This window comes from Perna viridis, chromosome 3 (assembly GCF_037379345.1).
Source record: "Perna viridis isolate PV_CMFRI_1.1 ecotype Kerala chromosome 3, ASM3737934v1, whole genome shotgun sequence".
NCBI classification, from domain to species: Eukaryota; Metazoa; Mollusca; class Bivalvia; order Mytilida; family Mytilidae; genus Perna; species Perna viridis.
In genome coordinates, this window is record NC_142447.1 from 60,693,439 (window position 1) to 60,707,958 (window position 14,520).

The 14,520-nt window shown below is 31.4% G+C and overlaps 2 protein-coding genes across 4 annotated transcripts in view; both read left to right on the forward strand.

Annotated features, from left to right (window-relative positions):
- LOC148623196 (death-associated protein kinase 1-like) overlaps positions 1-7,105 on the forward strand; it is a 67,009-nt gene extending 59,904 nt beyond the window's left edge. For all 3 annotated transcript variants that reach the window (XM_088573808.1, XM_088573809.1, XM_088573811.1), the window contains 4 exons: positions 1,170-1,364; positions 1,962-2,224; positions 2,434-2,622; positions 3,173-7,105. In XM_088573808.1, the coding sequence (XP_088429934.1) occupies positions 1,170-1,364; positions 1,962-2,224; positions 2,434-2,622; positions 3,173-4,399 (1,874 nt within the window). In that variant the 3' untranslated portion in view covers positions 4,400-7,105. The remainder of the gene's footprint in view (positions 1-1,169; positions 1,365-1,961; positions 2,225-2,433; positions 2,623-3,172) is intronic.
- Positions 7,106-9,300: 2,195 nt separating this feature from the next.
- LOC148623197 (death-associated protein kinase dapk-1-like) lies at positions 9,301-14,502 on the forward strand. Its single transcript, XM_088573826.1, has 3 exons — positions 9,301-9,618; positions 9,827-10,015; positions 10,566-14,502. The coding sequence occupies exons 1-3, from the start codon at positions 9,316-9,318 to the stop codon at positions 11,790-11,792; spliced, it is 1,719 nt and encodes a 572-aa protein (XP_088429952.1). The 5' UTR covers positions 9,301-9,315; the 3' UTR covers positions 11,793-14,502.
- The last annotated feature ends 18 nt before the right edge of the window (positions 14,503-14,520 follow it).

Below are 14,520 nucleotides of genomic sequence, written 5' to 3' on the forward strand. Positions count from 1 at the left end.
GTCTTGGCATAAGCATGAAGACATTGTTTTACTTAGACATATTTTGATATATTTTTACTAATTCCTGTTGGACATGATTTTTTTATTGATATTTTGGTTTGAGTAAACAAGGTGTGCTTATCAGTTGCTTTTGGATTTTGAACTAGCTTACATAAAATGTGAGTACTCCTTCTAGGTAGATACAGCTTTTTGTCCTGTTAATTATTAAAATAATATCGATCTCAAGAGTTAAATCCAAAGTCTACAGATTTTTATAGTTTGTTTTTTGTTGTATTTTCCAACCACTGTTCCAGATTAGGGGAGGATTGGACACTCATGAACATGTTAAACCCCAACACATGCTTTATGTGCCTGTCCCAAGCACCCATAGTCCAGTTATTGTTGTTAATGTTTAATGTTCATTGTTATTCCTTTTATGTTTTTTTTTTCAGTTTTCGTCTTTTATTAATAGTTTCACTTCACTTATTGTGGAGCCTTTTACAGCTTGCTTTATGGTTTGGATTTTGCCCATCATTGATGACCATGTGGCAACTTGTAGAAGTTCAATTGTTCAATGTTTGGCTCTTGGTGGATGACTGTGTCATTGGCAATCATACCACATCTCTTATTTTTATAATGTCTGTCCATCTGCTTTAACATGTTGAATCCCTTAAACAATAAACTTCAAACTTCACACATATTATTGTTATAATAGTATAACAGTCTGTACTTTTTGAAGAAAATTTGATTCTTAGTTTCAGGGTTATGGGACTTTTTCTTATTATATATTTTTTCACATTTTACACTTCAACCTGTATTGCTCCTCACATATCTCACATGGTACAAAAATCCCTGTATTGGCCCTCACACATCTCACATGCTACATGGATAACAGCATACCTGATTATATGTGATATAAAAACTCCATTTCTTTCCATCATAGGGACTAGTATATCATGTGCTTATATTGCAGCTGTTTATTAGTGATGTTATTTCCCACTGGTTGTAAGTAGATAATACTTGGTACATAGCTTTGGCATGTTGAATTATAAGTCTCTCCTATTTTCAGTTATGTCTGGTAACAAACTCTTGATCGAAGGGAGTAGGACTATTGAGCAGAAAAATCTTTTTTTTCTCCTATTACTGGGCAGGGTGAGTATTTAAAATCATAATTGGGTTTTATTTTGCAGGTGTTGGAGATTTGAGTATTTGGGATTTTTCGGGATATGAACCATACTATATGTTGTATGACCATTTTATGGGAGACACAAACTGTATCAATGTTGTCATGTTTAACCTCTGTGATGAAATGGCAGAGCAGGTGGCTCAGGTTATTTTTTGGATTGGTTTTATCAAAGGCAGAATTTCACCACAGTTACCTTTAGGTAAGTTCAGAAAGTGATAGTGTTCCCTTGTATGACTGTGGTATAAACAACATGGTGATAAATTAATAAAATAATCCCACCAACCCCCTTCCCCCTACCAAAAAAAAATAAAAAAGAAAAATCAGTAGCATTTTGTTATCCAGTCTCATTTACATGTAATTTAATGTTAGATGAAGTATTTGAAGATGACATAATAATGAAATTAAATTGACATGTCAATATATAAGAATGAGCTAGTACTAGAAAAAAATGTTTTTATAAATATTAAAAGCTACATGATCTAATTAGCATAAAGCATAAAGTATATATCCCAGAAAGTTGTATTTCAGATTATTTTAGAACAGAATGTTTTTTTCCTGGAGGTACATTTATTTCAACACTAGCAGTGCTTTTTTAGTCTATTTTAAACATTTTGACAGATTATTTAGAGAAGTTAAATTGTCAGTAGTTTATAAGTTAAAACCTGTGTTTAACACTAAAGGTTTCAGAATGAAACAATAAACAGCTGGAAATAAATAACAATCATCAATTATTTTTTTTAGAGATTTAGGATCACAATATTATCTTATTTCATAGTAAAAAATCTGTGTTTCTTAGGTTACTGTGGTAAACTCCCGGTGAGACCAAAGGTCGTACTCATAGCAACTCATGCTGACAAGGTGAAATGCCCTAAAAACTCTAGAGGAGAGCATGTTGCTACAGATAACATATACACAGTATACAACAGAGCTAGAGAAATGTTTGGTTCTGACATAGAGCTGGTGGATAGGATCTTCATCATTGATGCTCATATCGCCTCATCTCATGACATGAAAGCTGTCAAACATCAACTTTATGAAATTAAATCTCACATATCAAAGGTACCAGTATTTATATTTTACAGTATACAGATCCAGATACTCGTTTGAATTTTAATTGAACATGTGTCCTAATGTTTTTTTTTTATATGCACTTAAGTTTAGGTAAGACATTTAGATGAAAATTTTAAAATCAAATATGTATATAATTTTAAAAATCATATTAAAAACAATTTTTGAAAATATATATACCAATTTATTATATTTTATAGGTTCTTCCAAAGTCCACTAAATTTTTTGAATCCATGGTAACACAGCTTACCTCTTGGAGACGATCATCTTCTTCATTTCCTGTGTTGTCATGGCAACAGTTTGTTGACCATGTAAGATCTAAAGTGAATCCATTAGCTGGGGATGATCATATGAAACTTCTGGTCCAACAACTTCAATTGTCAGGAGAGGTATGTATGTATTCAGAATGTCCTGACACACTCCAGCTTTTGATACAAATATTTTTTTGAAAATGAAATATAGCCTAATGAAATAATTAACATACAATATCTAGTTAGTATTACTTCATAAGGATAACAACAAAACTACCGAACACTAATCTGATCCATGATGAGGTCAAGTTCAAATTGAATCTTGCAAAATAGATATTACACCATCAGAGCAACTGGTACTGCAATGACCTGAAACCTGACAAGTTAGATACTGAATGTTTGAAACTATTCTTGAACTATTGACCTTATGTAGTAAGGTAAAGGTATTGGGGTATGTCTATTGACCTTATGTAGTAAGGTAAAGGTATTGGGGTATGTCTATTGGACTTAAAATTTATCCAATCTCAACTTCAGTGATTATGAGCATCTGTTCCAGTGTGTAGCTGATTTAGCTTTTAATTAGTCAATAATTATTATATGAAAACTAAGCAGTTAAAGCAGTATTTTACCTTTTATTAACTTAATAACACTTATTTTATTGATATGTATAGAGAATGTGTAATTTCAGGTGGTGTACTTAGAAAGTGACACAGGCCAAGATCTAGTGATTCTGAATCCAAACTGGTTATGTAGTGACATTATAGGACACTTGATTTCTCATGATAAGATCATACAGTCACGGATCACTGGATGTTTTACAGTCGATGATTTTCAGCTGATGTATCCAGAGACTGATGCTCTAGACCTTCTACAAGTCCTGGAAACTTTAGAGGTCTCTACACAGTGTGATTCTGAAGGTGAAATAGAATATGAATTTCCATGTTTAAACTTTGTAGAAACATTGAATGGTCTGTGGCAGAGAGATCTAAAAAGATTTGGTGATGGTGTGTATGGTGGTGTTAGGATACAGTCTGGACCATTCTATGTAGAACAGTTAGTCCATCTATTCCCTAGAATCCAAGTCCTTCTAAGAAGGACTGTACTACATGAGACTGAAGACCCTGAAGCTGAGCTCTATCAGTGGCACTATGGGTCTAAATATTGTTGTGGTGACTTGGAGGGTATTATAATGATGGATCCTCTGTATGATTGTATAGAAATCAAAGTACGAGGACCTAATGATAAGCAAACACAACTGTTTTATTTTCTGGAGGATTTCATTAATGTTGTAGAACAAGTGATCCTTAATGTATGTCCTGGTATTTGTACAGAACGACATGTACTCAGTAGCTTAGAACTTAAGGAACATCATAAAAATATTAGAGCATATTCACCAAAGGAAATGCTTAAAATGCAGCTACAAAAGAAAACATGTTTGACTCTGTGTGATTCTAAAACTGAGGAGTTTTCAGACATTGTTTGTATGGGTTCACATGAAATTGTTCAGAATATTTGTCTTGGTGTTGATCTCCCAGTGTCTCATTTGACAATACACACTCGGCAGCGACTGTCTCAGGTTCTAGATCCTCCAGATAAGATGGGAAGAGACTGGTGTTTACTGGCAGTATCATTAGGTCTAGAACATTTACTTCCTATCTTAGATAAAGTGGATGGTAGTATTGAGAGTAAAACGGACAGGGTTTTAGTGGAGTGGTCTAAAGTGTGTTCTAATCCTACCATTGGACAGTTAATCCTAAAACTACGGGAACTTCATAGAGAGGATGCTATTGAAGTCATCCTACAATCAGCTCCTATATTTAAAGTGGTTGTTTATGAAGACCACAGTACAGATGACAGTCAGATTGCTGGACTAAACACTGACTCAACTAACACTTTGTCTAATCTGTCCAGATGACTAGGCAGACTTTCTTAGATGTTAATATTCAGTCATAAAAGACATGATAAATACCAATCAAACATAAATTCTATGTTCCTGGTGATATTAATAGCCTTGCTATCATATGGCAAATTATTTTGTATAATCATAGTTAATTCTTGATTTAATTGTTGAAGCTTATTTGAATTTTTTACAAGAAGCATCAACAACTTTTCCATTCACATTCAAATTGTATTTCATTAATGTGATTGCAGATTTATTTTTATCTTTAAAATGTTTTAAATGAAAATTTACATTTTTATTTCAAGCAATCTTTTTTATACTTTGTCTACTTATTTCTTTTTCTATAAATATAGATGTATCAGAAAACCTTCCTATATTTATTTAAGAAAGCCATGAAGTTGTGTTATGTTTTCATCAATGATTTGTTAGATTTATAATTCATTTTTGTTGCTGAACATAATAACTGCTGAGACTTCCATGCAATGATAATGACAATACTCACTATTGTCTGTTGGGAGTCAACTTATTAACAATTTCTGATGTAATTTTGCAATAACAACAATCTTATTCTTATGTTTTTAATAACTTAATTAAGACTATTATAATTTTAGTTTTAGCTTGCTACATAAAAATCTACTTTAGAATGAATTTGCAAATAGGAAAGTAGATGTAAAGTTATTTAAAGGAATGTGCCCTTTAAAACTGTAAAATTTGGTGCACTTTGTTGTGCACACTATGTTGTTTTTTTCAAACCCTTATTTTTCGTTATATTGTTTGGTGGTTAAAGCTTACTATATAAGGTTCTTATGTCAGGCATTTCTTTACTAAGTTGAGTAACTGATTTCAGTTTATTAATCTATTGAAAATATTTTTGGAAATATCCTTTAGTTGTTTTCTGCTAATCTGATGCTACTTCAGAACAAACATGATTAAAATGTGATTATGATTTAATCATTGGAAGTATTTATAGTTGTGTGATCAGTTATAATACTTTAATTTTTTTTATGATTTCTGAGCAGGAAAATCCTATTGTGAGCTTTTCTCACAGCTTTTATATGGCTGCAAAAAAAAGCAGTCCTATTATGTTATGATCCTGTCATTGTCGGCATTGTTGGTATTTTTTAAATTACTATGCGATAGTTGAAGTTTACCAAATGTCATTAAATTTTGATGTATTGTTACTTGCTGTGGTTTTTATTTGACATGAGGTAACTAGCTAACAAATTTTGATTTTTTTCATTCCTTCTGGAAGTCTTTCCCTGCATTTTCAATCAGTATTTGAATATTGCTCTTCTTTTTGGAGTAAGAAGAGGTCATAGGGAACAAAAACAATTTTAGGAAGACTATTTCAACAAATTTTCATCAGATTTTAATGAATTTTTGGGGGAAAAATTTCTCCTCTTTACAAGGGGTTTAAGCAGTATGCTAGCAAATTTACTTTATCATTAAATGTTTTTGGGGTTCAAAGTGATCCATGAAAGCATCCTGACAGTAGGACATTTATCTTAAATTGAATTTCAAAATATTGTGCTAATATTGTTTTTCAAACCAATTGTGTCCTCAATTAACTCCCTATATGTTCAAGTGTGTCAAAAACTGATATTGTGTTCTCACTTGGCCCAAGTGAATGTAGTTCAACTGGCTGTGGTCATATCATGCTGTGCTCAGCAAAACATTTTTTACTCTAGTTTCAGTTACAATCAGATTGTCTGCTTAACATTAGTTTCTTAACAACATAAATTATACATGTGGTGATTCAGCAGTTTTGTGTATCATAGTGCAAAAATGTGACATATAATCTGAAATCTGTAAAGTACTATAAAGAAAACTAAAACTGTATTCATAAAAAGAATACATGTTAACCATGCCTTATCAGTGGTATTGTCCATATATGTGTTATTGCTAACCCAATCAATCTTATTGTGGGTACATCTTATGGCTCAACATACCCCATTGGTATTATCTTTGGAAGAGTACCTGATGAGATCTGTGTAACTAATTGTGATCTATCATGGATCACCGATCAGTTTCCTATCAATCTTTGACCCATTCAACCCACATCCATTTCCTATCATGTGACTGATGAATGGTAAATATATTTTACTGATTAATTTAATTACATTTAAATTTTTTTTTATTGAAATAGTGTGGATTTAATGGCATTATATTAGGTTCATGGCAATAAAAAATCTGTAATTTTCATGTATGAATCATCTGTCATTTTACATGATCAGATTGATTATCGATCTTGCAGTGGTCATTGATCCGTCAAATAGTTCCAGAGATCAGTTAAGGGACTATATGGGTAACTACATCCCATTAGTGGTTAATATGTATGCTTGATTTAAATCTTGACATCTTTCAGAATGTCAATATGAAACCAAGTAATAGTTCAGTAAATGGAACTTTCTTCCTAGCATTGTTTTCTTTAATTAGACAATGATATAAATCAGTGATGATATTATCATTCTACCTCCTTTCTATTCTAATAATGGTAGGTAGTGCTGAATCTTTGTATTGTTTAATTGTTAAGTACTTTATGCTTCTGGAATGTGGGAAAGTTATATACCAAAGGCATTATAATGTATATATCTAATAACCAAATGCATAATTTACCTACATCTGACTAAAAGTCTTTCAGCTTTAGTTCTAGCATTGTATTTTAAGGTATATGATTTTATAAGATTTTAAGTTATTTCATAATAAAAAAAGAAGATGTTTTGTTATTGTTTCTGTCATAATTGAGTAGAACCATGTTTTCCTCAGCTTTTATTATTATTGTAAATAGTATTTCTTATTTCATTTACTGTCCCAGTTTACTTTTATGTTTTTTGAGTCTATAAGAGCAACTATTTTGTTGTACCTGTGTGTTATGTTGCTTTGGGGACATTTGCAGTCTGCCTGGTCGCCTGAGGGTTTCTCGTTCATTAAAGACTAATGAGTGGCCTTGACCTGACAATTTTCTTCCTAATAGGGTTGTTGTTTTTTTGGCATACTCGCCATATCCATTCTCTTTATATTAAGTAAATTGATTGTAGGAGTCAGCAACTGTTATTGTAACTATTTTCTTTACATTAAGTGAATTGATTGTGGGAGTCAACTACTGTTTTTTATAACTCAGATGTTAGGACAGATAGTCCAATGTACCTTGTACAAGTTGACAAGACAATGTTGGCATCATTAAGGTCCAAAGCTTTAACAATATATTCTGAACATAATCAATTATAAACAAAGGATAAATTATTGACTTCCTTCAGCACTTATACAACACTATATATTAACAGAGACATAATTTACTAGTACAGTACTTTAAATATGACCTAACAATAAAAATGTTTTAATGTCTATATCAGTTTCAAAAATAAAAATAATCACAGATTTATCTTTATAGAAGTCTGTGTTGAATTCAACTGTTAACCAAACTTTCATGCATGTAGATAGATGATTTACAACAATAACTTTAAATTGTTCCAAGTAGAATAAAATTATAGCAATTAAAATTATTATTTTGACAATGAAATTATAATTCCAACCCAAGGATATAAACAGCTTTAACTGTAAAGATGAAAAACGCAAAATGTCACCATTAAGTAGAAGGCTGCTTTGTTAAACATGGATGCCTTCACATACAAACAATAACTTGTTAAATGAGGTACTATTACAGGAGTAAAATCTCGTACATGTATCACATAAGCTTGGTAACAATGTATCACTACATAACAACTGTACATTCTATACAGGATAAATTCATATGAAATTCAGACAGTATCTGATGGTAACAGTTTACAAAAATCAAATATACTTAGGTTCATCTAAATTTTGTGCTTCTCATGAACTTTTATCTGTAAAGAAATTGTACCATACATTTCAGACGATACATGTATTTAAACATACAGGTATTCTTGTTCAGTGTAGACAGTTGTTTGATTTATAAAGGTTCAAACTGACATTAAATGTCTGCTTTATACAGGTTTATGATCTGGTTTAGACAGGTTTCTGGTTTATGATTTGGTTTAGACAGGTTTCCCTGTAGAGTTTTTTGAGGGGGAGGGGGTAGAAATCATTGATAATTTTTTTGATTTTTTGTACTTAATTCAAACATAAAATTCCCAATGAAATGTACAAAATCTGTCAAATCTTAGGCACTCAAACAAAATAAACAAATTATAAATTCAATGAAACATCTGTACCTTCAGAGTATCTATAATCTAGATTTATATGGCTCTGTCTGAACCCCATATGAAATGAATAACTTATACTGGTTTATATGTAATTATAGAATTTGTTTTGAGTTATTACAGGATAAGTCATTTGGTATTACATCAGTAATGGAGACAGGATTTAAAACAGTCTCTACAATGATATGATGTATTATTATTGTTACAGAATTAACAAGGAAGCATAATACAGCCAAAAACCTGCAGCAACTAATTAAACTGGGACTTTCTATTCCAGCATCATAATTCTGGTGGATGTTAAACAATAACAAGTCTGTTAAATAAAAGACAGAGAATGTAGCAAAATTTGTCATGAGTGCAGCTTCATCATAAAATAGTTATCTTGTATACTCTAAATATGTTCAGTATTTAACTGTATGTACACATATTAAAATCATACTGATTCATTCCCAAAATACAAAAAAAAAAATAGATAAAAAGCAACAATCAACTTACACAAGAGACAAGATAAAGTCAACATAATTGACTCATGTGATATTGACAAAAATGTTTTTCTAGGTACATTTATTTCAACACTAGCAGTGCTTTTTTAGTCTATTTTAAACATTTTGACAGATTATTTAGAGAAGTTAAATTGTCAGTAGTTTATAAGTTAAAACCTGTGTTTAACACTAAAGGTTTCATAATGAAACAATAAACAGCTGGAAATAAATAACAATCATCAATTATTTTTTTTAGAGATTTAGGATCACAATGTTATCTTATTTCATAGTAAAAAATCTGTGTTTCTTAGGTTACTGTGGTAAACTCCCGGTGAGACCAAAGGTCGTACTCATAGCAACTCATGCTGACAAGGTGAAATGCCCTAAAAACTCTAGAGGAGAGCATGTTGCTACAGATAACATATACACAGTATACAACAGAGCTAGAGAAATGTTTGGTTCTGACATAGAGCTGGTGGATAGGATCTTCATCATTGATGCTCATGTCGCCTCATCTCATGACATGAAAGCTGTCAAACATCAACTGTATGAAATTAAATCTCACATATCAAAGGTACCAGTATTTATATTTTACAGTATACAGATCCAGATACTCGTTTGAATTTTAATTGAACATGTGTCCTAATGTTTTTTTTTATATGCACTTAAGTTTAGGTAAGACATTTAGATGAAAATTTTAAAATCAAATATGTATATAATTTTAAAAATCATATTAAAAACAATTTTTGAAAATATATATACCAATTTATTATATTTTATAGGTTCTTCCAAAGTCCACTAAATTTTTTGAATCCATGGTAACACAGCTTACCTCTTGGAGACGATCATCTTCTTCATTTCCTGTGTTGTCATGGCAACAGTTTGTTGACCATGTAAGATCTAAAGTGAATCCATTAGCTGGGGATGATCATATGAAACTTCTGGTCCAACAACTTCAATTGTCAGGAGAGGTATGTATGTATTCAGAATGTCCTGACACACTCCAGCTTTTGATACAAATATTTTTTTGAAAATGAAATATAGCCTAATGAAATAATTAACATACAATATCTAGTTAGTATTACTTCATAAGGATAACAACAAAACTACCGAACACTAATCTGATCCATGATCAGGTCAAGTTCAAATTGAATCTTGCAAAATAGATATTACACCATCAGAGCAACTGGTACTGCAATGACCTGAAACCTGACAAGTTAGATACTGAATGTTTGAAACTATTCTTGAACTATTGACCTTATGTAGTAAGGTAAAGGTATTGGTGTATGTCTATTGACCTTATGTAGTAAGGTAAAGGTATTGGGGTATGTCTATTGGACTTAAAATTTATCCAATCTCAACTTCAGTGATTATGAGCATCTGTTCCAGTGTGTAGCTGATTTAGCTTTTAATTAGTCAATAATTATTATATGAAAACTAAGCAGTTAAAGCAGTATTTTACCTTTTATTAACTTAATAACACTTATTTTATTGATATGTATAGAGAATGTGTAATTTCAGGTGGTGTACTTAGAAAGTGACACAGGCCAAGATCTAGTGATTCTGAATCCAAACTGGTTATGTAGTGACATTATAGGACACTTGATTTCTCATGATAAGATCATACAGTCACGGATCACTGGATGTTTTACAGTCGATGATTTTCAGCTGATGTATCCAGAGACTGATGCTCTAGACCTTCTACAAGTCCTGGAAACTTTAGAGGTCTCTACACAATGTGATTCTGAAGGTGAAATAGAATATGAATTTCCATGTTTAAACTTTGTAGAAACATTGAATGGTCTGTGGCAGAGAGATCTAAAAAGATTTGGTGATGGTGTGTATGGTGGTGTTAGGATACAGTCTGGACCATTCTATGTAGAACAGTTAGTCCATCTATTCCCTAGAATCCAAGTCCTTCTAAGAAGGACTGTACTACATGAGACTGAAGACCCTGAAGCTGAGCTCTATCAGTGGCACTATGGGTCTAAATATTGTTGTGGTGACTTGGAGGGTATTATAATGATGGATCCTCTGTATGATTGTATAGAAATCAAAGTACGAGGACCTAATGATAAGCAAACACAACTGTTTTATTTTCTGGAGGATTTCATTAATGTTGTAGAACAAGTGATCCTTAATGTATGTCCTGGTATTTGTACAGAACGACATGTACTCAGTAGCTTAGAACTTAAGGAACATCATAAAAATATTAGAGCATATTCACCAAAGGAAATGCTTAAAATGCAGCTACAAAAGAAAACATGTTTGACTCTGTGTGATTCTAAAACTGAGGAGTTTTCAGACATTGTTTGTATGGGTTCACATGAAATTGTTCAGAATATTTGTCTTGGTGTTGATCTCCCAGTGTCTCATTTGACAATACACACTCGGCAGCGACTGTCTCAGGTTCTAGATCCTCCAGATAAGATGGGAAGAGACTGGTGTTTACTGGCAGTATCATTAGGTCTAGAACATTTACTTCCTATCTTAGATAAAGTGGATGGTAGTATTGAGAGTAAAACGGACAGGGTTTTAGTGGAGTGGTCTAAAGTGTGTTCTAATCCTACCATTGGACAGTTAATCCTAAAACTACGGGAACTTCATAGAGAGGATGCTATTGAAGTCATCCTACAATCAGCTCCTATATTTAAAGTGGTTGTTTATGAAGACCACAGTACAGATGACAGTCAGATTGCTGGACTAAACACTGACTCAACTAACACTTTGTCTAATCTGTCCAGATGACTAGGCAGACTTTCTTAGATGTTAATATTCAGTCATAAAAGACATGATAAATACCAATCAAACATAAATTCTATGTTCCTGGTGATATTAATAGCCTTGCTATCATATGGCAAATTATTTTGTATAATCATAGTTAATTCTTGATTTAATTGTTGAAGCTTATTTGAATTTTTTACAAGAAGCATCAACAACTTTTCCATTCACATTCAAATTGTATTTCATTAATGTGATTGCAGATTTATTTTTATCTTTAAAATGTTTTAAATGAAAATTTACATTTTTATTTCAAGCAATCTTTTTTATACTTTGTCTACTTATTTCTTTTTCTATAAATATAGATGTATCAGAAAACCTTCCTATATTTATTTAAGAAAGCCATGAAGTTGTGTTATGTTTTCATCAATGATTTGTTAGATTTATAATTCATTTTTGTTGCTGAACATAATAACTGCTGAGACTTCCATGCAATGATAATGACAATACTCACTATTGTCTGTTGGGAGTCAACTTTATTAACAATTTCTGATTTAATTTTGCAATAACAACAATCTTATTCTTATGTTTTTAATAACTTAATTAAGACTATTATAATTTTAGTTTTAGCTTGCTACATAAAAATCTACTTTAGAATGAATTTGCAAATAGGAAAGTAGATGTAAAGTTATTTAAAGGAATGTGCCCTTTAAAACTGTAAAATTTGGTGCACTTTGTTGTGCACACTATGTTGTTTTTTTCAAACCCTTATTTTTCGTTATATTGTTTGGTGGTTAAAGCTTACTATATAAGGTTCTTATGTCAGGCATTTCTTTACTAAGTTGAGTAACTGATTTCAGTTTATTAATCTATTGAAAATATTTTTGGAAATATCCTTTAGTTGTTTTCTGCTAATCTGATGCTACTTCAGAACAAACATGATTAAAATGTGATTATGATTTAATCATTGGAAGTATTTATAGTTGTGTGATCAGTTATAATACTTTAATTTTTTTTATGATTTCTGAGCAGGAAAATCCTATTGTGAGCTTTTCTCACAGCTTTTATATGGCTGCAAAAAAAAGCAGTCCTATTATGTTATGATCCTGTCGTTGTCGGCATTGTTGGTATTTTTTAAATTACTATGTGATAGTTGAAGTTTACCAAATGTCATTAAATTTTGATGTATTGTTACTTGCTGTGGTTTTTATTTGACATGAGGTAACTAGCTAACAAATTTTGATTTTTTTCATTCCTTCTGGAAGTCTTTCCCTGCATTTTCAATCAGTATTTGAATATTGCTCTTCTTTTTGGAGTAAGAAGAGGTCATAGGGAACAAAAACAATTTTAGGAAGACTATTTCAACAAATTTTCATCAGATTTTAATGAATTTTTGGGGGAAAAATTTCTCCTCTTTGCAAGGGGTTTAAGCAGTATGCTAGCAAATTTACTTTATCATTAAATGTTTTTGGGGTTCAAAGTGATCCATGAAAGCATCCTGACAGTAGGACATTTATCTTAAATTGAATTTCAAAATATTGTGCTAATATTGTTTTTCAAACCAATTGTTGTGTCCTCAATTAACTCCCTATATGTTCAAGTGTGTCAAAAACTGATATTGTGTTCTCACTTGGCCCAAGTGAATGTAGTTCAACTGGCTGTGGTCATATCATGCTGTGCTCAGCAAAACATTTTTTACTCTAGTTTCAGTTACAATCAGATTGTCTGCTTAACATTAGTTTCTTAACAACATAAATTATACATGTGGTAATTCAGCAGTTTTGTGTATCATAGTGCAAAAATGTGACATATAATCTGAAATCTGTAAAGTACTGTAAAGAAAACTAAAACTGTATTCATAAAAAGAATACATGTTAACCATGCCTTATCAGTGGTATTGTCCATATATGTGTTATTGCTAACCCAATCAATCTTATTGTGGGTACATCTTATGGCTCAACATACCCCATTGGTATTATCTTTGGAAGAGTACCTGATGAGATCTGTGTAACTAATTGTGATCTATCATGGATCACCGATCAGTTTCCTATCAATCTTTGACCCATTCAACCCACATCCATTTCCTATCATGTGACTGATGAATGGTAAATATATTTTACTGATTAATTTAATTACATTTAAATTTTTTTTTATTGAAATAGTGTGGATTTAATGGCATTATATTAGGTTCATGGCAATAAAAAATCTGTAATTTTCATGTGTGAATCATCTGTCATTTTACATGATCAGATTGATTATCGATCTTGCAGTGTTCATTGATCCGTCAAATAGTTCCAGAGATCAGTTAAGGGACTATATGGGTAACTACATCCCATCAGTGGTTAATATGTATGCTTGATTTAAATCTTGACATCTTTCAGAATGTCAATATGAAACCAAGTAATAGTTCAGTAAATGGAACTTTCTTCCTAGCATTGTTTTCTTTAATTAGACAATGATATAAAGCAGTGATGATATTATCATTCTACCTCCTTTCTATTCTAATAATGGTAGGTAGTGCTGAATCTTTGTATTGTTTAATTGTTAAGTACTTTATGCTTCTGGAATGTGGGAAAGTTATATACCAAAGGCATTATAATGTATATATCTAATAACCAAATGCATAATTTACCTACATCTGACTAAAAGTCTTTCAGCTTTAGTTCTAGCATTGTATTTTAAGGTATATGATTTTGTAAGATTTTAAGTTATTTCATAATAAAAAAAGAAGATGGTTTGTTATTGTTTCTGTCGT

Bases quoted from the DNA above. Each gene is read 5' to 3' on its own strand.
- LOC148623197 (XM_088573826.1), top strand. From the start codon at position 9,316: ATGTTATCTTATTTCATAGTAAAAAATCTGTGTTTCTTAGGTTACTGT. The intron at 9,619-9,826 runs GTACCAGTATTT...TATATTTTATAG, and splicing joins TTAAATCTCACATATCAAAG to GTTCTTCCAAAGTCCACTAA. The intron at 10,016-10,565 runs GTATGTATGTAT...GTGTAATTTCAG, and splicing joins AACTTCAATTGTCAGGAGAG to GTGGTGTACTTAGAAAGTGA.